General features: G+C 49.5%; 1 protein-coding gene across 1 annotated transcript in view; it reads right to left on the bottom strand.

The window, feature by feature from the left end:
• LOC131418778 (plasmanylethanolamine desaturase 1-like) overlaps positions 1–24,414 on the bottom strand; it is a 65,758-nt gene that overhangs the window by 22,362 nt on the left and 18,982 nt on the right. The window contains exon 5 of the mRNA XM_058563410.1: positions 22,998–23,210. Coding sequence (XP_058419393.1) covers positions 22,998–23,210 — 213 coding nt within the window. The remainder of the gene's footprint in view (positions 1–22,997; positions 23,211–24,414) is intronic.

Here is a 24,414-nt window from a genome sequence, read left to right as displayed (position 1 = left end):
ATCCAACACTTATCCAACACCATGCTAGACCTTACAGGGGCTATAAAAGAAAAAAAAACAGAGGCCTCCCAATCAGAGTATAAAGTCTCACTATAGAAACTAGATATACACATACAAAGTTTAATAAAACAAAACAGTATCAAAATGTATGAGAGAAATATAATCTATGACAGGACAATGTTTCTTAATCTTTGAGGGGGTCATAGATCCCTCTGAATTTGATGAAAGCTACAGAGGAAGGGCCCTGTTACTAAGAGGGACTGGACTTTACCCTGAGGGTAATTAGTGGGGAGCTGCGAAGGCTCTGGGTAGGGCACGAGATAAGCCAAATCTCCTGGGTAATGTTCAGGATGGGATGGAAGGATTAGAGGCCAGGTTTGGGATGTGCTACTACTAACATCTTGGGATACAAAGCCAGAAGCATTTGCCACAGCAAATAGGTGACAGAACACGTTATCAAACTTCTTACAGGCCTAGACGGTGGCAAACAGAAGGAATGTTAAGAGATTTAAGGCAGCACATATTAATCTGTATGACTATGGTGGTAGTTCCCATTTTTACAATGCAACATAAAAACAACTGGCCTTTACATGGTAGGCTTCAGAGAAATATTTGTTGAAAACTCCGAAAACTGAGCAAAGGATAAAAAGGTACGCATAGTCCAGTTTATAAAAGATAAACACAAAGTCAACCCATGCTTCCTTGTGTGTGTATGTTCACACAAACGATCTTTAGATGCCACAGACATAGGATCACGAATGTAAGGAGAGCTGGTCTAGCATGCTATTTTAAAAAGGCTGGTCAGAAGCCCTGTGGCTTAGTGGTTAAGTGCGCGAGCTCCGCTTCTGGCGGCCCGGGTTCGGATCCCGGGTGTGCACTAACGCACTGTTTCTCTGGCCATGCTGAGGCCGCGTCCCACATACAGCAACTAGAAGGATGTGCAACTATGACATACAACTATCTACTGGAGCTTTGGGGTTGGGGGGAAGAAAAAAAAAAAAAGGAATTGTCATAATTAATCAGAAATGCACGAAATGAGACTATGCTTATTTTTAAGTCTTGCTTCATAGGTGTACCACTGAAAAAGTGCTACTCAGTGCTGGCAAGTGTAGCTACTTTAATAAAGTTTTATTTTTTATTACCCTGAAAAAAAAATAAAAAATAAAAAGGCTGGTCAGAGTAATGGCTAAGTTATCTCCTACAAAAAAGAACTGGAGTACACTTCAGAGAAAATTCTGTAACCTCTCAGCAGAGGATTAAGAGCACAGACCTGGGATCATGTCCTCGCTCCCCAACTTTCCAGTAATCTAGCTGTGTGACTGTGCAAGTTTCTCGAGCCTCAGCAAAACAGGGCTCCCAACAGTCCCTGTCTCCACAGACAGCAAGGAGAATAAATGACGGAAAACTTGCACGGCACTCTGTGTAACACCTGGCACAGAGCACTGAATCACCCGCACCAGCACACTGTATCATCCACCATAAAATAAAAACAATAAACCCTCACTTGACCCCATATCCTCTTCTAGCGACCATCTCATTTCTTTGTTCCATCTTAGCCAAAATCCTCAGGAGAGCTGTCCAGACGCCTTGTCTGCAGTTCTTCCCCCTACCTGCGCCTACTCCAAGCAGGTTCTTCACCTAGTCACTCACCAGAACTGCTCCTGTCAGGGGCACCCAGCAGCACCATGCAGCCGAGTCCTGTGGTTGATCCTCAGGTTCCTCCCTGCTCTAACTCTTTCTCCCAGCCTCAGGTTCTCCTCCTCCCTCACTGGCTGCTCCGCCTCACCTCCCTGACCTCCAAACACTGGCTGCCCGGCCTCAGGGCACACACAGCCCACCGACCTGTGTTTCTCTGTCTACTCTACTCCCCAAGTGATTTTACGCAGACCAACGAAGCTGATGACTCTCCAATTTATATTTTCAATTAACTGCCTCCTAGACATCTCTATTCAGATGCCTAATAGGCCTCGCCAACTTACAACACTTCAAACAGAACTCCCACGCACTCCTCAAAAAACAAAAACACCCACTCCTCAATCTCAGTGTACGGCACAAGCATTTACCAGATTGCTCTGGCCAAAAATCTTGGAGTCATGATTAAGAAAACTTTCCCTTACATGCCATATCCAACCCATTTCCAAACAGACCCCACATAGGATCACGTTCACCACCTCCACTGTGATCACTGCAGTCCGTGCCACCTCAGCTTCCTAACTGGTCCCTTAGTGCACCCGGTCTCTTCTCCACAGGGACCCCGTCATGCCCCTACTCAAAGCCCTCCACCGGCCTCCCACGGAAGCAGCAGACATCCAAACTCCTTAGCTCGCCTACAGAGCCCCACCTGCTCCTCCAGCATCAGTCCCTACCACCCTTTTCCTTGCTTCTTCGCTTCCTTCAGCCTCACCGCCCCCCACACTCGTCTTTAAGTTCCTCAGTAAGTAACCTGACTTTCTGCCTTTGCACTTGCTGTTCCCTCTCCCTAGAATCCTCCATCCCGGAGCTGTGAATGGCTGGCTGGCTTCCTTCTTCCTCATCTAAGGTCTAACTTTCCATTCCCTTATCTTGCTTTATTTTTCTTCACAGCCCTCATCACCACTTGACATTTTCAATATACTCATTTCCACTTCATTAGTTGTTTAATGTCTGTCTCTCCCATCTGAACATAAGCTCCATGAGAGTAAAACTTCATCTGTTTTGTTCACTGCTGAATTTCCAACACCTCAAAGTGTGCTTTGCCAGAGTATGATAACTCAAATGCTTGTCGAATGAATGAATGGGTGGCTGGGTGACAGCTAGGGACATTATTTCAGAATGAAGAATGCTCCGTGTCACGAAATTCTAACTGGTTTATTTCTGAAAATACAGCAGGGAAACATTCATAGCACTATTAAAAGGGAGTCTAATATTATCAAGATTATCAAAGGGGCTTAGTATGGATTTTAAATAGCCCAAGACAAGTTATCCATTAAATTTTGAATCTAATGATCTTAAGAAGAAATATAAATCTTAAATCAGAAGCCTGGTACTCTGCAGATGTCTTCTCAGAGCAACCCCCCATATACCTTCACCCTCACGCAATGGCTGTGCTGTATTTTCTCTTTTCTTTAAATTTTCTTTTCTTTCTTTTTTATTGTCTGACTCACTCTCTGAGCTTCTCAAGTTAGAGCTGTGACTCATTCAATCCTGCCTCCCAGAATCTGGTATGCTGTCTGGCATATAATGGTACTCAATAAATGTGTCCTGATTGAAGAAATGGCAGTATCTCTTCCTTTCCTACTGTAAACTCTAATAAGTCTACTGTGGCCAAAATATGGGACACTGATACCACATAAGTGAGATACCTAAGGTTTTTTATTTTGAGATAATTAAAATTTCGTTATTTTTTAATGAAGTGTGATCAAGACTTTTAAGGCAAGTTTTTTTTTTTTAAATGAGGGAAAACTGGTTTTTCACCCAAACCACATGAGCCAAAGACTCTTCACTACAAAATGAACTTTGTTTCATAAAATACATATGAAAGCATGTTACTGATATTTCAAATCATTTAGAAACTGCACATAAAGTTAATACATCAATATTTTCTACAAAGCAAGAGCATTTAACTCCAAATGGCCTGACCACATCCTAGTTCTAGAACTTCAGGGGCTACTCCAGGGACATAAATCCAAATACTGGTGAAGTTCGGATATCTTATAGACCTCGTGAGTGTATCAGTCCTAAGTGAGCACTTCATCCCATCCCAAACGGAGAGTATAAACTCAAAATCATGGCATATTAATTTAAACATAAGATTTCAGTGAATATATTAAAAAATTAAATCCATATATGCCCCAAAATAGAAGCATAACAGATCAGAAAAATTCAAGAATACTCTCTAACATATGTTTTATTCCTATGGCACTTTAATCCATTGAATCAACCTAAATCTTACGAGTCCTAAAATTTCTGTGTGACTCTGACCCCTAAAAGGCAGTTTCAAATGACAATATACACCATGTAAAAATGGACCCTGATTAATCTTAATAGACTGTAACTACTGAGAAGTTACCTATGAAAATGGTAAGATAACTTCACCAAGGTGCTAAAATATCACAGTAATCCAAGAGTTTTTAAAAGAAGACATCTGCTCCTGTTACTCCAGAATTCTTTCCAGAAGGATTTTTCCTGGATCTGTATCAGTATCAAAAGTCAGCCCGTTATTCTCTTGGCTAAATATAAACTGAAAAGTCAGCAGCTGCAGGATATTACAAAGAAAATATGACAACCAGGTTGAAAAGGCATAAATATTTGATAGGGTTTTGTACCATGTCATAGTAAAGCATTTAATGCAGTAATTTGAAACACAGCAACATATTAAAATATTTGTGGTAACAAAAGGATTCTGAAGCCCTTTAAAACATCTTTTGGGAAAATCCTGGTCACAAAGCAGCACCTATTGCAGCATGCCAATCTCAGGAAACCCTGGTCTGGCCTGGGTCTTGATTTAAAATGGCAAAGCCTCACAGGTTGCTCCTGAACAGAAAGCTGCTAGTTAAAACTGGTTTGGCTGCCCATTCAGGGAAAGCAGTGAGCTGAGCTAGGAGCCTGGTGCTGCTCCTATTTCAGAAAATAAGGAGGTCTGGAAGGTGATGCACCTGGATTCAACGTTCCTGCAAAGTGGATATACAGTCAGGGGCAGGGAACTTTTATTCCAGAGCAACTGGCAAGTGCAGTCTGGCTGCCTAGTTAGTGCCTGCCCAGGGGAGCATATTTTTTCTCTCCTTCTCTATAGCAATGGTTCTCTATGGTCCCCAGACCTGCAGCCTACATATCACCTGGGAACTGCTAGAAATGTAAATTCTCCAGCTACACCCCCGAACACTACACTATACCACAGAACTACTGAATCTGAAACTCTGAGGGTGGGGCCCAGCAAGCTAACAAGCCCTCCAGGTGTTTCTGATGCACACCAGTTTGAGAACCACTGATCTAGGGGAAGAAACAGTGGCAATCTATCATTCTTTATAGTCCAGACAATGTGACAACAAACAGCTGGAGACAAAATGCAAGACCCTGTGTTTCTCTCCACTGGGGTGACCAAGGTCAAAGATGAGATTTTCTGTGACAGAGGTGGAGACAAAGAACAGGATGTGGGAAGCGTGTCAGGACAGTTAGCGAAGGAGAGGACAGAGTTAATTCTATGCTAACAGCCCTCTATAAATAACAACTGATCAGGACAACAGCTTTCCTTTTTGAAAGGTGAACAGCCAGTTTTGCTTCTGCCCTATCAGATACATTGTTTCTCCAAATATGTCAAATTTATCTATCTGCCTATATCAAGGTGAGATCCTGGATTAATTCATTGCAACATTTAATATTTATTAGGCACCCACTATATGTCAGGGACTATGCTGGGTACTAGGGACTTAGCAGAGAACAAGACAGAATCGTGCCCTAGTGGAAAGGCATAGAAAATATGCAAGAAACCAGGAGAACTTCAGATAAGGTTAAGTGCTTTGGGAGAGAACAGAACAGAGATGTGCTAAGGACTGAGAAGACCATACTAAATGTGGCGGTCCTCTCTGGAGAGCTGAGACCTGAAGAACGAGAGGCAGTCAGTCCCGTGAAGATCTGGGGGCAGAGCATCCCTGAAAGGGGACGAGCAAGAGCAGAGGTGTGTGTGATATTCCAGGAGGTCAGGGGCCAGCAAGGCCAAGACCACAGAGGGCCTCATGGGCCATGGAAAAGAAATCTATTTTATTCCAGGTGCAGTGGGAAGGGCTCTGTGCAGGGGAGCTGCAGTTTCTGGTTTATGTCTGTAAAGACCATTCTGCCTCCTCTATGGAGAATGGACTAGGAAAGGGCAAGGCTGGAGGCAGGAGGCTTTCGCAGTCTTCTAAGCATGAGAAAGGTGGTTCTGGGTGAACAAGACTGACAATCATGGCGATGGAGAGAAGGGGGATTTGGCATCTGTTCTGGGGTTACACCTACTGGACTGTGATAGGGTGAATGTGAGGAGGAGGAAAGAATCCCACTTGACAGTCATTACTATCTACCCATGAAAGAACTAATCAGCCAAGGCAGAAATGTCAACAGACCTGCCAATGACTGAAGGAACTTGAGACGCCTAGCTGGAGAACAGGCAACCGGGGCTGGAAGAATGAAAACATGGCCAAGGGCGTGCGTCCTGGAGCAGAACTGTCCTGCTTCTGTGTCCTGGCTCTGCAAGTCCCTGGCTCTGAGCCTCAGGCAAGACATTTTTCCTTTCCAGGCCTCAGTTTCCTCACCTTCACAAGAGATACCTGCTTCAAAGGGTTGCTGTGAGAAATGAGATAATGTGTTTAACACAGCGTCTAGCACACAGTGAGCCCTAGAAGCGTAGCTTAAAAAGAAGTCTGAAGGGCTTGCATGTAAATGAAGACAAGGACCGACTTTGCACAGGACATGAGGGGGCCCTAAGCCCACTGAGTGTGAGTTAGTGAGTACAGGGTATAAGGGAGAGCTGCCTTAAAAATGGACTTCACTCTCACTGCACAGCACATTACTCAGAATGGGATCAACAGCGGCCAGGGATGCTATACAAAGGGTTCCTGCTACAGGTGGCAGATGTTTCTCATTGAAGTCCTTTCCCTCACCAAGATCAAACACTCTAAGACCCAGGAAGAGCATATGCCAAAATCCAGGCCTTTCCATTTCCTTCCTAAGGTACTGGAGCAGGTTGAGGAGGGAACTGGAGTCAAAACCCCTGGGCTCTAGTCTGAGTGTCACCAGTCCTCAGCCACCAATCTCCCTCAGTAATACTGTGGGGCCAGCACTTCCCCTGCTCAGCTCGCCAGGTTGTGGAGAGTTTGGACGGTAAGTCAAAGTACTTGGAAAACTCTAGGGCACTACACATAATATAAAAGAATTAAAATATTTACTTCACCAAATGTGCTGCTCTGTACTTCACTGCGGCCTTTCAGAATTAAATAGAGGATTCCTGACTTTACAGTTTGTACTCCACTTCTATCAAATTACGTAGAGCTACACTTCAGGTGAGAGCAAGAGGGAGGGAGAAGAGAACGTGATGGGGAAAAAGGGTGGTGGTGAAGTTACTGTGAAGGGGAACGTCAAGATCATCACAATTAACCTTGGGAATCCCTAGGGAGGGCAATAGTACTGGCCCAACAGTGTTTCCCTGTCCATCACTGGAGCAGATGATTGTTCCTTCAGCTGAGCACTGTATGAAGCAGCTCTCTTGAACGCACGGCCCATGTTCTACAAAAGGCACTTAGCTACAACCAGCACAAGATGCTCACACTGTGAGACACGGAATGAGACCAAAGAGACTACAAGTTCTCATTTCCCATCTCCAGCTCTCAGGGGAACAGCCATGAATGGAATGGAAGACTACTTAACCTCCACTGCCCATGTGGTTAAATTTTCATAAGTTGAGTGCATGTAAGAGACCACGCCAATGTATACAAATTTAAAATCATGCCCAGCCAGGGCTTCCCCTTCTGGCACTTGGTTTCCGGTTAACTGTCAGAGAAGCCTTTGGATGCTGGGTGAGAGGAAGGACCTGGCAGCTAAGGACCACTGCTTGAGGTCCTCCAATAGGCCAAGGCAAGAGGACGTCACCTGTCACAGCCCGGGCATCCTGAGGGATTAGTAGGCTTTTCACAGTCCCACCCTTTAGGATCTATGCAGAAATCACACATTGCAGAACCAAGGGAGGTGGGAGGGTGTTGTAGTCAAGTGTTGAAAGCATGACCATAAAAAACTAAGTTCAGCCCTTACAGGAACTCAAAGACTTCACAGCTGTTTCCTGGCAACCAGGGGCACAGATTAATCAAGAGGCTGGTTCTAAACCTGACTAACGAAGGCCTCAGGGCCCTGCACCACACCTGAAAGACTCTCAGAGCTAGAAAGCAGAGAGGCCTGTACACTCATTTTAGTTTAACCCAATTAGACCTTTCTGCTTCCACTCTTAGCACTCTGCACTCCTTTCACCGCCTAGGGACACAGGTCAGATCTTGTCATCCCCCTCTTTCTAAGACTCTCATTCATTCACTCGGCAAGTGTTTAGTAAATGCCTACTTCATACTGGTACTTGTTCAACGGCTTCCCTTCACACTGAATAACATCCAAAGCCACATCCCTCCAACTCATCTCCTGAACGAGCCTCCCTGGGCACTAAGGCTTTTATTTTGTTCTTTCAACGTGCCCGCTTGGTCCTGCCACAGTGCCTTTGCACTCACTGTCTCCCCCTCCCCTGCCTGTGATACACGCTGTAGGGTCGGGTCCTCCCATCATCTGTCTCCATTCAAATGCCTCCTCTCAGAGAAGCCTTCCCTGACCACCTCTCCAGACACCCTTTATCACATCACACGATTTCCTTCATAGCATTTACTGCTATCTGAAATTGTCTTAACTCTTTACTTCTTTAATGGCCTTCTCCTTGACTAGAACAGAAGCTCCTCAAGGACAGAGGCTATGTCCATCTTCCTCACTACTCACAACAGGACACAGCAGCCCCTCAATAAATAGTTACTGAATAAACAGACAAGGAGTTTTGGGAAGCCCATATTGCGGCACCTCAAAGCCTGCTCCACATCACCTAAACCATGCCCAGGGCTCTTGTACTCCACTAGCCAGCAGCTGATGATGTTTTCTCTGACCACCAGAGCATTTACGAAGCGCTCTTCAATCGGCAGGGCCTCAAGCAGTTAGAATTAAGTAGCTGTTAAACTGGATTGTAGGTAGCCAGTCTCAAGTGACCGCCAGCAGGGCTGGGCCGCAATACCACCATGACGCTGGCTGCTTTGGACACACTGTACCTCCAGTTCACAGCAACCTGGCGGGGGTGTTATTCTGCTGAGAAGTTTCCCACAGCAGCCTGGCCTGACTCAGCCTCTCTTCTGAGAGCGTCTCTGGCAGTATCTTGGTAAATGAATTGACTCAGCACTGTTCCAACTGAAACCAAAATCTAGGAAAAGGATGTGTGGCTTCCTCTATCCTCCAGGAAGACCTCACTGCTCTAAGTGTGAAAGACAGCCCGTGCTAGGCCATTTCAGTCAGATCTGCTACATCCAATTCCTTCTATTCCCACCCTAACAATCACAGAAGGACGGCTCCTCCGGACTCGAGAGGAGCAACATCCTGGAAAGATGGACTCCCCTCACCCTGTTCGCTTTAGGTCACCAACCTCTCCTAACAGTGCTGCTGGGCCGGCCCTGTGGCTTAGCGGTTAAGTGCGTGCGCTCTGCTGCTGGCGGGCCAGGCCCGGATCCCGGGCGCGCACCGACGCACTGCTTCTCCGGCCATGCTGAGGCCGCGTCCCACATACAGCAACTAGAAGGATGTGCGGCTATGATGTACAACTATCTACTGGGGCTTTGGGGGAAAAATTAAAAAAAAAAACAGTGCTGCTGCTACGGCCTTAAACAGCTGGAGGATTTAGGTACCCACCTGGTGTCCGTTTGCCTCCTCCATCAGAGGCCACCCATCACCACCCCATCCTCCTTGGCCAGCTTCATTGCCAGGCACCTCAGGGTACAGCCTCCTCACCAAAAGGGGAACGCTCCTCCTCCCCCAAATCTTGCACTTCCAGAATCTCTTGCCTCATCAGCCCTTCTGGGACCTTCCCCAGCCAATCCTCACTCTGACTCCTCAAGAAGGCCACCTGAATCCATCCTGATGCTCAGATGCACAATGTTAACTCTGAAACAGACCCTTCGGGATCTGATCCTCTGGCCCATCTTAGGAGCCGGACGAGAGCAGGGAATAAATGCTGCTTCCCCCAACCTACTAGGGACAGGAAGAACTCCCTCTCCCCCAAGTGCAGCCCCCTCACTCCCGTCCTGGAGAGATGGGGGTTTGCTCAGGCTTCCTTCCCCAAGAAGTCACCCAAAAGTTCCCATTTCATTTGTTCCTCTCCCCATGCCCATCCAGCCGATGGGGAACTTCTGAGCTAAACCCACATATCTGTCACCAATATCCAAAGGAGTGGAGGGGAGAGATGGGCTCCATGAAACAGACACTTTTAAGCTACGCTTCTTGCACCCAACAGAGAAGATTTTTCTTCTCTAAAAGAAACATCTCTGAAACCTGACCTTTTCCCACTCTCACCCACTGCACGGGACTGCCCAACAGACACCTCGAAGGCTCCCAATTCACCTGTTCTTCACCCAATATCACAAGCTTCCGCCAAGTGCCCCACTCAGAGCTCGCCTCCTAAAACCGAACATCCGTCTCCTCAAACAGGGGCCCAGTAACGATGGGGTCATTTCACTATGGGCCGCTCCAACCAGATTCCTCTGGAATCTGAGAGATCCTTTTCCCCTTCCCACTTACCCCATGGAGATGCCCTTAATCCTCCCAAAAGCAGCCACTCCAAGACTCCCCCGTTCTCATCAACATAGAGACACCCTCAGCTAAGCCCACCACAAAACTAACGCTGCATCTGTCCCCTTCACTAATGGGGGACCCTCTCAGTCACCCCTCAGGATCCCGCTTCCTCCTCCCATCCATCCCGAGGGGCTTCTCTGAAGTCCCCCCTACACGGACATCCCAGGGCTCTCCCCTCACCGGACCCCCAGAACCCAGGAGAGGACTTCCATTCGCTCTGGGGCGCCTTCTCATCCTCTAGGGAACCCCTCGACCTCCCCCAAAGAACCGCCCGCCCCGGGCTCCTCAGCAGGAACTCTGGGCTCGCCCCTCGCCCGTTCCGGCCGCCCAGCAGCGCCGCGGGGCCCTCACGCCGCCCCGGGGAGCCTCAGGGCCTCGCCGCGCCGCCCACAGGCCCCTCCGGCCCCCGCCCGTGCTTCCGGCCACCGCCTGCTCCTCCTCCCCTCTCAGGCCGCCCGGGTCGCCGCCGCGGAGCCCAGCGGACAGAGGCGGCGCGGAGGCCCCGGCCCCGCTGCAGGAGCCTTTGCGGGTCCCCGGCCCCCGGCCCGAGCCCGCGCCCCCTCGGCTGGCCGGCCCCGGCGCTCTCGCTCACCCGAGCCCGTGGTGGCTGCCATCTTGCGTCGCTGTCGCTCGAAGGCCGGCCCCTTCTTCACCCCCCGCCCGTCCCCGAGCCCCTCTGCGCAGGCGCGCGCGCACGCGCAGTCGCCGCCGCTCGCGGACCGCGCGACCGGTTGCCGGGAAGGTTTTTTTTCTGTCCTTTTAAAGAGAAAAAATATTTGCGTACGCGAGGGCCCAGCAACCTTCAAGTCCTTCCGGGCTCGGGTGCGAGGGAGGTGTTGAGGTGCTTGGTGAGAAGGGAGTGATGAGACTTGGGAGGGCGCGATTGTGAAAGAAAAAGAAGAAAAGAAAGCTTTAAAAAAGCGCCTGTTTTGCTTCGGGCATGTTCCTGTCTAGTTGGATCCTCACAACATCTCTACCAGGTCGGGATTAATGTGAAAAGTGAAGCTGAGAGGGGTTAAGCGATTTATCTAAACTCAGCTGTTAATTGGCTGAGTCAGAATTTGAACCCAGGCCAGATCGTCTTGCTTCCAGAGTCGATGCTCCCGGGCCAGAGGAGGCTTGTAGCGGGGCAGCTAAATGATTTGCGGGCATTAAGGTGGCAGGGAAAGCATTCACTCATTCACGCATCAATCCCTTTTTTCATCCGAACAAATATTTACTAGGCACCTATTATGTGCCAGGCACTGTAAAGCAAGTCCCTGCTCTTATGGGCTTACATTCTAGTTGGAGACAGAGAGCAAGTAACCAAATAAATAGGAAAGAACATAACTATGATATGATACAGAGTAAACCAGAGAAGGGGCAGCAGAGGGTGGTCAGGCAGGGCCTCCTAAGGTGGTCACATTTCAAAGGAGACCTGAATGATGAGAAAGAAGTAGAGAGAACAGCATGTGCAAAGGCCCTGGGGACATATATTTGCCAATAAATGTTAAATCCAAGAAGTGACGGCTCCTTTATCATAAATGGTCTGAGAACCTCTTAGAGGGATGTGGGAACAGTTTGAGACAGGTGAAGGGACTGCTTCAAGGTCACACAGCTAGACACTGGCAGAGGAAGGACCAGGACTTTCAGTACAGAGGAACAAGGAAGCCAGAAGCCCTCACCCAGCACATCCAATTCATCACTTTGTTCTGACAGCAGTGCCTCCTAAGCATTTCTCGAGTCTATCCACTTCTCCCACTTACAGTAGGCTGTCCCGGTCTCCCACTTGGATGACCCCAGCAGCCTTCATTCTTAGCCCCATGGTTCATTCTCCATATGGCAGCCAGCATCTGCTCAAAACACTCTTCAGCTAAAATTTTCAGTGGCTCCCCAATCCCTTGGGATAAAATACAGACTATACAAGTTAAGTGGCCATAGAATTATCATCCAACAAGGACAATCATCAGATTGAAAGGGGACCTAGTATAATCTTGCCAGGACAACATGCAGAAACCTGGACTCTCCAGGGCAAACCAGGAGGGATGAACACTCTACCCACAAGTCCCTGCACTTAGGGCCAGGACTAGGATGGGGCCATTGCGGTGTCTAGGGTGCCAAATTTAAGAAGGCTTCCACTCTTGGGTCCCCAGCCTGCGAGTGAGTGCCTCCCTCCAATTTCCACACTGGGTGCACTTCACTTTCCCCCTCCCTGGCACTGCCTGCACCTCTGAGACTCGCTGTGCCTCTCCAGCTGCACTGGCCCTTGTCAAGGCCTCTAGAACACATGTCCTCTCCCTCCTCAGGGCCTTTGCCTGTGCTGTTCCCACTCTTCAGTTCTCAGATCCAGCATCACCCCCTCAGGGAAGCTTTCCGTTTCTCCAACCAGGTAAAATTCAGCTGTAACTGACTCTCAGTGTCACGTGGGTCTCCTTCCAGCACTGGCACCGGGCAATGATCGTGACATTATTCCACATATCACGTGATTCAAGTTTACCTTGAAGAACACAGAAAATATTTGCCCTGGACTTTAGGTCACTATAAAGCGTGAGGTAGCAAGTGGGAAGCATTTGGGGTCCTAAGGTGGACTCACCTCTGGAGTGAAATTTTCTAGGTTCGAGTCCTCGTTCACCACTTACTTTGCTGTATGACTTCAAGGATCGAACCTCTGCTGGCATCAGTTTCCCCTTCTGAAAAAGGGGATGACAGTATCAACCTCGTAGGGTTGCCATGGAGATAAAATGCTTTGATAAAACCCTTTGGCACAGAGGAAGGAGGGGACCCTGGAAGAGCAGACATTTACCAAGCAGTCATCACAACTCGATGCGGCAACTCCTAGGAATAGCCCCATTTCAGAGATGAGACTCAGAGCTAACAGGTGAGGGAGTGAGCATTAAAACACAAGCCTCTTATCCATGATGCTAATAAATGTTTACTCGCATAGATTCCTTGGTTCTCCTAGGCAATTTCTGGCAAGCAAAATAGACAAAGCGAAGTCCCGTGCATAGCCCCTAGCAGGAGAAATAGTTTCAGCGGGACCGCCCGGGGCATGCTGCTTATTATAGGCCAGCGGCGTCGCGGAGCCTGCTGGGAGTTGTAGTCCTCCCCGCGCTCGCGCTTTCTCGGAGAGGCTCCGCCCCCTCCCCGGAGGTCACAGCCGGTTCCCGGAGCGGGGTTTCTCCGGCGCTTGCGACCCGTCCCAGCTCTGCGCTTGGGCTGATGGCTTCAGCTGAAGCAGATAAGAGTCTTGTTTTATCGGATTGTTGGGAAGATTAACAAGGGTAATGGAACTAAAGAATTTAGAAAAGGGCTTGGGACAGAGCGAGTGCTATGTAAGTATTAGCTGTTATTATTATTATTTAATCCTCAGTGACTCGTGCAAAGTAGCTATTATCATCTCCATTTGTCAGACGAGGAAACTGAGGCGCGGAGGAGGGTCACCTAACAAGGAAGGAGTAGAGTCAGGTTTGGCAGAGCTCTCAACGCTGGGGCACCTGCTGTTTCCTTTGTGGTGAGAGAAGTAGGGCCTGGGAGGTTTAAGCTAAATGTGAGCGGGTTGGTATTTTTACAAAGTGCGAACCCTTTGGGCGGCGCAGGACTGGAGGTGGCGAGTCCAGAGGAGAGGTGTGTTGGACACTGTTGACCTCCAGTCCAGTCACCAGGGCTTTCCGTGCTCACAGAAGCCTGGTTTTGTTCAGAAAGCCAGAGGCCCAGTTTCCAGGTGTCAATCCCAGCCAGTCACAGGCGCTGCCATTTTCTTTTGCCAGTGATTGGTCCAGTGCTGTGCCTGTGACCTACTTCTTTCTGGCCAATGAGTTGGGGAGGGGGCACGATTGGAAAGTACTGTCGTGCCCCCCTTCCCCTCCCCCCCCTCCCCCCCCCACCCCCGGTAATAACTGAGGAGAAAACCTTTTTTTGTCCCCTTTCCTCCTTCCTATAATATGAGGTTGTGATGGTTGGGGCTGTGGCAATGCTAATGAGATCAGGAGGCACAAGCCTGAGGCCAAAAAGCCAACACACGGAAGATGCCAGCAGAGAAAGATGGCAAGAGCAAGGATCTGGATGATGTAGTTGAGCTCCTGAACGAATCCCACAGCTGCCTCCCTATGGGCTTCTTAAGACGTGAGATAATAAGTGTCTTTATTGCGTAAGCTGCTTTTAAAGGTAAGTTTTTGTTATCTACAGCCAAAGGTTTGTTATCTATAGCCAAAACCTAACAGATACAGGGAGCTAGCACAGTGCTCCAGTCAAGAGACATACAGACGTGGACGGTTCCACAGCATTCATTCAAAAACACTGTCCTCAACAAGGTGGGAAAACATCCAGACCGTTTTGGAATCTCTGAGATGTGAAAGGCACGAATGGTTTGAAAAGGTATATTCAAAATGTAAAAAATGCAATATACTTTACAAAACTCACGATATTCTTTTTTAGAGCAATACTTCTCAAACGCTTATGTGCACACAGATCATTAGGAATCTTGTTAAAAAGCAGATTCGGATTCCATGGCAGTGGGGGTGCTGAGATTCTGCATTCCTGACAAGCTCCTAGGGAATGCCAATGCTGATCCACAGACCACACTTTGACTGGCAAGGTTGTGGGTAACATTATATAATTTTGTTTATATTTCCAATTTATGGTTAGGAAAAACCCCAACCTCATGCTATAGCTTTTATAATACAAACTACAGAAGTAAAGCTGACAAACTGTTAACAGGAAGAGTCAGGTGCGCCCAGAAGACAGAGAGTAGACTCTCTGGGGAGGGGTCTCTGTTTGACGGGGTGTGTGACACATTTGCTAGTGGTGTTTCATGGCACATACATGGAATTATGTCCCCATGGGGTGTGTCTGAAGCATTGCATTAAGATATTTTATTTAATATTTGATGTAGTTGCTAAAATATATAACCAAAAAGGGATGGGAATGGGTGGGCAGGGGGTCATGGTACGGCTCACCTACTCCTCTCTTGAGGGACACCTGGGTTGTTTCCATTGGCTTCTTCCTATACAATTTATTTCCATAATGTCTGAATTTTGTATCATCTGTTACATTTGCGGTCAGAGAGAAAAGAATAAACACCAGGGATCTGGGGTGGGGGTGGGAGGATCAAAAGGATGAGTTTCCTTAATTTATAAAGAGCCCTTGCAATTCATTAAAAAAAAAAAGATAATCTAAAAGAAAGATGATAATCATAGCAGACATTTATGGAGTATTTAGTATGTTCCAGAAACATGGTGTTTTGCATATATTAATTCCTTTAATCTTCACAACTACCCTATGAGATAGTTACCATTATTATACATCTTACAGATGAGGAAACTGAGTTACAAAAAGGTTAAGAACCTGCTCAAAGTCACAAGCTTGTAAGTGGCAGAGCTGGGATTTGAATCTCAAGTTCCTAACACTACTACCCTGCCTCCCCCCAAAAAATAGGACAAGGACATGCACAGAGTAAGGAATTGTGGTAGGAAATGGGGTAAGATAGCCAATCTCACTCAACAGATTGTATTTCAATGATTCTAAGATGCAAATTTTTATATTCAAACATCTCTGAAATCAGGATGCTCTTACAATCAATGACATCTTAGATTCAATGAAATACAGTAAGAGAAATGCAAATTAAAACCACCTATCAGATGGGCAAAGAACAAAACACTCGATAACACGCCGGGTTGGCAGGGTTGTGGGGAAACAGGTACTTTCAAAAGCTGTGCGAGTTTAAATGGGCCCAGCCTCCGGGGAAGGCAGTTTGGCCTGAGCTATCAAAATGTACCACACACACACCCTTGACCCAGCAACTCGATTCCCAGGAATTGACCCCTCAGGTCTGCTGGCCCCAGTGAGCAAGGACTTAAGTTCCCCGATGCACATGACATCAGTTTGTATTACCCAAGACTGGAAGCGACCTCAACATCCAGTGAGAGCCGAGTTAAAAATGAGGGGCCATCCTGAAGCTGGAATGCTACACAGCTGTAAAAAAGAATAAGGAAGCATTGAGATAACACTGTCTCCAAATATATTAAGTGAAAAAAGGCAAGGTGTACAGCTGTGTTTGTATACTCCAGCTATTGTATGAAAAGAGGGGACAGGGCCGGCCCTGTGGCCTAGTGGTTAAGTTTGGCACGCTCTGCTTCGGCGGCCTGGGGTTTGCAGGTTCGGATCCCAGGTGCAGACCTACACCACTTGTCAGCCATGCTGTGGCGGCATCCCATATATAAAACAGAGGAAGACTGGCACAGATGTTAGCTCAGGGTGAATCTTCCTCTCAAAAAAAAAAAAAAAGAAAAGGGACAAACAGGCCTCTATGCCCTCATAAGGGACATGCAAGGGTCTTGTCAAAATGATGGCCTCTGGGAAGGAGAACTGAGGGCTTGGGGTAACATGAGTGGGGAGCAATTTACTTTTCACTTTTCACCAAGAGTTGGTAAGTTTTTTTCTGTAAGGGGCCAGATAGTAAATATTTTAGGCTTTAGGCCACTGGTCTCTTGACTCTGCTGCTGTATTGAAAAAGCAGCCGTAGACAAGATGCAAATAATGGGTGTGGCGGTGTGCCAAAAAAACTTTATGACGGACACTGAAATTTGAATTTCACGTGTTAGGAAATATTTTTTTTCCACCAGCCATTAAAAAACAGTGCTCCTGGGGCCATAGAAACACAGCTGGCCCGGATTTGGCCCACTGGCCGTGGACAGCTGACCTCTGCTCTAAACGCTTTTCTATTGTTTGGTTCTCATTCTTTGCTTTATGCATGCGTTACCCATTACAAAATAGTGTTTAAAAGGGTAGCTTGAAATTTTTAGATTCATCAGAAGGGCGTGGGGTTAGAGCTGGGGGCAGGCGCCCTGCCCAGACCCTGTCTCAGGAGAAGACAGCACAGAGGGGCATGCATGACCTTCCCAGTCGGGCTGGAAATCCGTCTCCTTGCCTTGCACTGCCACCTGCCCCGCTCCACCACCAGATAGCAGCACACATCCACCTAAAACCGGGCCGTCCCTGCACCAGCTGGGGAGTCGTGGGCAGAAGTCGGCCCATACACCTGTTTTATTTTGCTCACAGTATGTTTAAAAAACGGAGCTAACATTTTAAAAATCTGGATTTCTGGCTCCTCTTTAATGGGCTGATGTGAGTAGCAGCTGCCGTTTGGGGCCGATGTCTCCAGGGCATCCCGGTCCTCGGGCGTCAGCTGCTCCTCTTCCTGCTGTGTTGCTGTGTTCTCATAGGGGACGCATCTCTCCCTCACCGCCCGCCTCCTCAGCTCCCTCCAGCGGGGCTGCAGGCGGGCGGGTGTGCAAGTGCGTGGGCTCTGGGTCAGATCAGGGCTCAGATTCCAGCCCTGCCACCTACCAATTGTGTGCCCTTGGGCGGGTTACAGGACCTCTGTGCCTCAGTTTCCCCATCCGCAAATGGGGCCAAGTGTATTCACTTCTCAGAGCTGCAGGGAGCTCTCCGCAGTCGGGCACGAGGTAAGCGTTCAGTAGGTATTAGGCAGCATTTCCCCCTGCCCGGCCCTCCTAAGCACTTGTTTGCAACACCTCCATCTCACAAATGACCCCAAAACTCCCAGACCTGACGAAAAACATACTTCCTTCTGGTTTTGAAAAGTACTTTTCCAGCCCCTGGGATTCAGGAGCAGTGAGAAGGTCTGAGTGTGAGGCCTGGCTCTTCCTTACTAGCTGTGGGATCTTGGGCAAGTCATGTCACCTCTCTGGACTCAGGCTGTTTTTTGCTGGCTCCCAGGGAACTGACACAGGTTGGTAGAACCTGGAAACAGGAACCAACCCCTGCAGCCGCAAGGCTGCTTGTCTGGCTCCTTGGAAGAGTTTGGCTATCTGCCCCATCCACTGTAGACTTCTTTTGATAGCACGTTCATTTTTCTTTTGGGAACCATTCCTCCTTCCTCTCATCTTGTGGCCTGGGAAGTGTTGATCCCACCCCTGCCTCTCCAGGCGGACATGTTTCAGCCCTGGCCAATCAGAACACTTCACCACCACCCCGCCCCCTCCCCCCAAGGTGATTGGTTCGGGGGTGGGCACATGACCCAATCCAACAAATGAGAGCCTGCCCTGGGGCTTTTGCTGCAACTATTGGGGAGGGAGATTTTTTCCCACTAAGATTGCTGAGCTGGTCCAATGTCAAGTCTCCACTCAGAAAAACAGAGCTAGACAAAGAGACAAAGTTCTGATGAATCACGTGAGCCCCTGGGTCCTGCAAAACCTTAAGTCAGAACCACCTCTGAACTTGGCAGTTATATGAGCTAATAAAATTATTTTAGCTATTAATTTTTGCTCAAGTTATAGTTTCCTGTCACTTAGGAGTTGATGAATTCTAATACTCCTTCCTTTTGTGGTGCCCTCAGTTACAAATCTAGTCTAGTGGTAGGCAGACTATAAGGAAAATGAGGTTATGGGTCACATTTTTAAAAAATGCTGTATCTGTGACTACTCTAAAGAGTCTTTTACTATTTCTCTGTCCCCAACAGGCTTTTTCTTTCCTTTTCATGGCTAATACTGTGGAAACTCTCTAGCCCAGACTAGATATTGACTGCAAAGTCTGTAGTGTTCACTACTGAATCCCAGTGCCTGACACTGGGAAGTGCCTTATAATTATTTGTTCAATGAATAAATGAACAAGATGCTCATTTGTCTAAAATGTCCAGTGTCTCTCCACTCACCTCAGCCTGTGAGGCTACATATAACAAGTCCTATTTTTCCAGCCTCATCTTCCACTTTCCCCTTGCTCGCTCTAGTCCAGCCACACTGTCTCTTAAAAACCCCAAGCTTGTTCCTGCCTCAGGGCCTTTGCACTTGCTGTCCAGTCAGGAGGCCTCTTCCCCCAGTTCCTTCCCCAACTAGCTCCATCTCCTCCTCCAGGTCTCAGCTTGATTGTCACCTCGTCAGAGAGGCCCTCCCTGATGACCACCCTGCCAAAGTGGCCCCACTTTTCCAGTGTGGTTCCATGCTGTTTGATTTTCTTTACAAATCACCATCTGAATGTCCATGTGCATTTATTTTTGTTTATTGTCTCTCTCCCCAGGAGGTCAACTCCACCAGGGTAAGTCCTTGTCTGTTTGTTCACTGCTGTGCCCATGTCCAGGCCAGAGCCTGGTACACACCAGGTGCCAATAACCATTTGCTGAAGGATCACGAACAGGGATCAGCCGTCATTACTCTGTCATCATGATCTGCTGCATGAAGATCATTCCTCATCCAATCGTGGGTCTCCTCCAAAAGTGTCTGGAGCAGATGCCAAGATTAATTCACTGTCTCGGGTGACAAAGCCCCCATCCTGAGCCCGGGGGGCGGGGGGAGCTGGGCATGGGATAGGGTGGGGCCTCACCCTCCAGGCTCCTCACCCCCCTCCCCCAGACAATCAGGAAACACGAGGCAGCTGAGGTTAAGTAGACTCTTGCTGCTTTGTTATAAATATATTATGTACATCCAAAACCTGACATTAAAATATTACTCCGTGTTACAGAAAAGATATTAAGGCTTTCTATTATTTACATTAAACAAGCAAGCACCTTTAAAAAAAAAAAACCGAGACAAAAAAGCCCCACTCTTCCTTCTCTGACATACCCCTGGCCAGAGGGGAGACTGTGTCCCCTTCCAAATGACCAAGACTCTGCAGGGGCTGCACCCTGCGAAGACACCCTCCTGATTAGAAACATCAGCTCTGACAGGTGGGGGAGGGGCGGAGGAGGGGGGCTCCAGACTTGGGCAGGAAATTCTGGCCTCTTCTGGCCGGCTGCCCTCAGACCCTTGCTGCGCTTTGCGATCTTTGGGTGGACAGGCTAGGGCTGTCCACCCTCCCAGGCCTTCAGGGTCAATTTGCAGGGTCATGGCAGGGCAGTTCTCCAGGGACACTCAGGTGTGCCTGGGGCTCCTAGACCACTGGGGGCAGACAAGGAGGGACAGATAAGGCGACTCAGTGGCCCCAATGCCAGCCACGCTGTCAGGCTGCCCAGCGGGGCAGGGGGCCGTAGGAGTGCAGGGAGCAGCTGAGCTGCCCCCCTACCCAAGGGAAGGCTGGCAGGGCGGGGGTCCTTTTTCTGCAGAGTCAGGCTTGGCAGACAGAGCAGCTCAGGTGGCTGGGAGGGGCCAAGGAAAGAAAATGAAAAAGAGGAAATGAAAAACCAGTGGCTCAAGTATTCTCTGTCACTAGGGGCAGGCTGGGGGTGCCCGGGCCCAGCCCAGGAGGCGTCCTCCCACCTGGAGGGGCCAGCGTGAGGGGGCTGGAATTTGGCAGATGGCTTCGGTTTGGGGGGCTGGGGAAGGTTGGCAAGGAGGCAGGCTCAGAGGAGTTATTTGATCTTCTGGGCCCATTTCATGTCATCTGCCCGCGGCTTCTCGCCCGTCAGGCCCTGGATGAGGTCCTCCAAGCGTCGCCAGAAGCCCATCTTCTCCAGAGGGTAGTTGAGCCAGCCTGCAGTGGAAATGGCGCGGGGGTTATGGGGTGAATGGGAGAGCAGCAGTCGAGGGGACACAGAGAGAGAGCCGGCCCTGCCTGGGGCAGGAGCAACTGGGGCTGAGTCTGCAGAGGGCAGGGGACAAAGACTGACCAAGGCATTTGGGGATGGGGGCCTCCCACCAATGGGCTCAGGGGCTGCTCAGACATGCCTTCATCCCCTCACTCATTCACTTTCTTACTGAGCGCTTACTACCTGCCAGGCACAGCGGCAGCGTTTCTTATCACTTGGCTCAAATGCCACCTCTTCCAGGCAGCCTTCCCTGACCACCACTTAAGTAGCACTCCAGGCCTGTCACATCACCCTCTTATTTCTTCCTTTTTTTTTTTTTTTTTTGGTGAGGAAGATCAGCCCTGAGCTAACATCCATGCCAATCCTCCTCTTTTTTTTTGCCGGGGAAGACTGGCCCTGAGCTAACATCCATGCCCATCTTCCTCCAATTTATGTGGGATGCTGCCACAGCATGGCCTGACAAGTGGTGCGTTGGTGCGCGCCCGGGATCTGAACCCGGGCCCCCAGCAGTGGAGTGCACGCACTTAACTGCTATGCCACGGGGCCGGCCCTCTTTTATTTCTTTATAGCCTTTATGATAACCTGTAACCATTCTCTTTTGTGTTGGTTTTCTCCCCAACCCCCAACTAGAATGTTAGCTCGTAACAGCAGAACCCCACGTTCTTTCACCTTTGATCCCAGGGCCTAGAATGGTGCCTGGCACATAGCAGGTGCTCAATAAATACTGCTGTCTGTCCTATTTAACCTGTATTTTTACAGCTGCCCACCGAACCATGAGGTAGATACTGTTATTAGTCCCATTTTCCACATGAGAAGCCTGAGGCATGGGGGAAGTCCGATCCCAGGCCTGGCTGAGCAGTCAGCTGATCTCCAAAACAACCTGAACTCTAACCTCTCCATTGCCCTCAGAGCGTGACTTTAGGATGTGCAAAAAATATTTTTTGTGGCTCTCAGTTCTGCCTCCAGAAGAGCAAAACAAAACAAAACAAAAACCAAAAAACCAGTAGCTGTAGTTTATCGAGGACCTATTACGTGCCAAGCCCTTTGCATCTGCCGTGCTGCCATCTACACCCCAGCCCTGGGAAGGTGGTATGTGAAGGAGGCGGCTGCAGCCCCATTTTGTGGATGAGAAAAACGATCTCCAGGGAGGCTGTGCGTCTCCTAAAGACACGTGGAGGAGCCGACAGTTGAACCCAGGTTGGCCTGACTTGCCAGCACCTGATATACTTAACCTTGAAAGGCACCCAGCTGGCCCTGGAAAACCTGCTGCCTCACCTCACCTCTTTGGCACCGGCCCATTAACTCCTAATGGCATGTGGGCCTCCTTACATGTTCCTGCCTCGGGCCTTTGTACTTGCTGTTCCCTTTGCCTGGACTGATCTGTCCCTATTATCTGCAGGGCCCCTCCCACACTTTTTTCAGATTTCTGACTCCTTATGTGAACAGCTACTCCTCCCCCCATGGCTCTCTGCCCCTTCCCCTGCTTTGTCTCCCCTACGGCATCTCTCACAGCCGGCCTCTGTCATCTCTCCTGTCACTCTACCCCTCACGCCCTCCACTCCAGCCAGACTAGCCTCCTTGCTGCTCCTCAGACAAACCAGGCATGCGCGTTCCTGCCACCGGGCCTTCCTGCTGCCTGGAGGGCTCTTCCTCCAGATCTGCATGACTTTCTCTCTCAGTTCGAATGTCACCTGCTCAGTGAGGTCCTCCCTGACCACCTTAGTTAAAGGGTGAAGCCCCCAGTTCCCTCTCCTACCCCCTGCTTTATTTTCCTCCACAGCAGTTAGCAGCATCAGATACAGTACTTATTTCTTTATTGTCTGGAATGTCCCCTATTAGAATGTGAATGCCACAAAGACAGGGATTTGGTCTGTTTTGTTCAGTGCTGTGTCCTAAGCCCAGAGCAGTGCTTGGCACATAGTAGGTCCTCAACAGATATCTGCTGGATGGATGGGATGGTCCATGTGGTGCTGTCTTGTGTATTGCTGTGTCCTCAGCACCTAGAAGAGTGCCTGGCACATTGTAGGTGCTCGATAAATGTGTGTTCTGAGAGAACGTTCTGGCAGGGCAAGGACTGCATGATCTCTCACTGTGACCTCTGCCCTCCTGACCCTGAGGTCGGAGCTGCAGCCGGAGCAGGGGTGCCCCATTCCATGCCACCCTAGAGGCGCACCTGTAGTGATGCAGAAGTAGGTCTCGTGCGGCGAGACGTGGTGGATGCGATGGTGTTTACGCGGCAGGATGACGTGCCAGTCCTGCAGGAAGATGACCCAGCGTGGCAGCCCAAAGTACGTGTGTGACCACTTGTGGATCTGGTTGGTGAAGGTGCCGAAGATGACGAGGCAGAAGACGAAGCACTCCCAGGGGTACAGCTGCCCCAGGGCTTCTGCAGGGTGGGGAGAGGGTGGGTGCCCATAAGGCCCACGCAGCCGTCACACCGCAGGGCCACCGCCAGCCTGGCCCTCACCACTCGGCCCAGGCCCTCCCATCCCAGGACAGCACCCAGGCCTCCCTCCAACCTAACACACGGCCTCAGGCAAGCTCAGACTCCCCTCTGGGCCTCAGTCTCGTCTCCTGCTCAGCCGGCAGCTAAGGGAGCAGGCATAAGTAATGGTGGAGTCAGGCAGAGCTGGGTTCACAGCCCTGCTTGGACATCTCTTGGCTGTCTGTGCCTGGGTCAGGAACTTTGCCTCTCTGAGTCTTAATTTCCTCATCAATAAAATGGGAATAAGTCTTTGTCCAGGTCCCGTAGAAGCAGAGCCTGAGACAAGGGTTCATGTGCATCTGACTTATCCGGGTGGGGGATCCTCTCTCCTGGGAGAGCACAGGGAGTGAGGCAAGCAGGACAGGGTGGGGAGGAGCTCAGCAAAGACATGGGGGAGAGTCTTGTCTCAGCCTGATCGTTAACGGCTCCACAGAGTTGCTCCCACGCAGGGCAAGGGGGCTGGTCTGCAGGCTTTTTCTGTTACTGGCTTCCGGCTTATCCCAAGGGGAGAGGCGACCGGCCCTGGCCATTCTCAGAAGGGGCAGCTGGGAGCTGGCAGCAGCCACCCCTCACGGGAGCCGGGGGATGGGTACAGGAGAAGAGGATGTGGGCAGGGCACCAGAGCACCACCACACCACAGACACTCATCATATCCACTGGGGGTGTCGAGTTGTTAGAATAAGACTTGGCACCAAGGAAGGACTCATCCCCCCACCTTCCTACCACGTGACAGATGAGGTAACTGAGGCTCAGAGAGGTGAAGTGACTTGCTATGTGACAAATTCCCTCCCCCAAATAGGCAGAGCAGAGATCTGAACTCAGGATTGTCTGAGTTCACAGCCCTCTTTCCACTAAGCCAGGGCAGCAAACCCAGAAGCCCTGAGGGCTGGGCAGGTAATGCAAATGAGCAAGATGGGCCAGGTGTAGGGCAGCTGGGAGTAGTGGGGACTGTGGCAAATAGGAGAGCATGTGTCCTATCTAAAGAAGGTGGCTGCAGCTCAGCTCCAGCCCAGTGAAGCCAAGTGGGAACGAGGACCCAGGGTGCCCAGATCAGATTGTTTAGGGGAAGCTGGAAACACAGATCTTTATGTCAAATATCCCAATT

The sequence above is a fragment of the Diceros bicornis genome, chromosome 19, assembly GCF_020826845.1.
Source record: "Diceros bicornis minor isolate mBicDic1 chromosome 19, mDicBic1.mat.cur, whole genome shotgun sequence".
Classification (NCBI taxonomy): domain Eukaryota; kingdom Metazoa; phylum Chordata; class Mammalia; order Perissodactyla; family Rhinocerotidae; genus Diceros; species Diceros bicornis.
The sequence above is the reverse complement of the archived record's forward strand: the minus strand, read 5'-3'. Positions and strand labels throughout refer to the sequence as shown.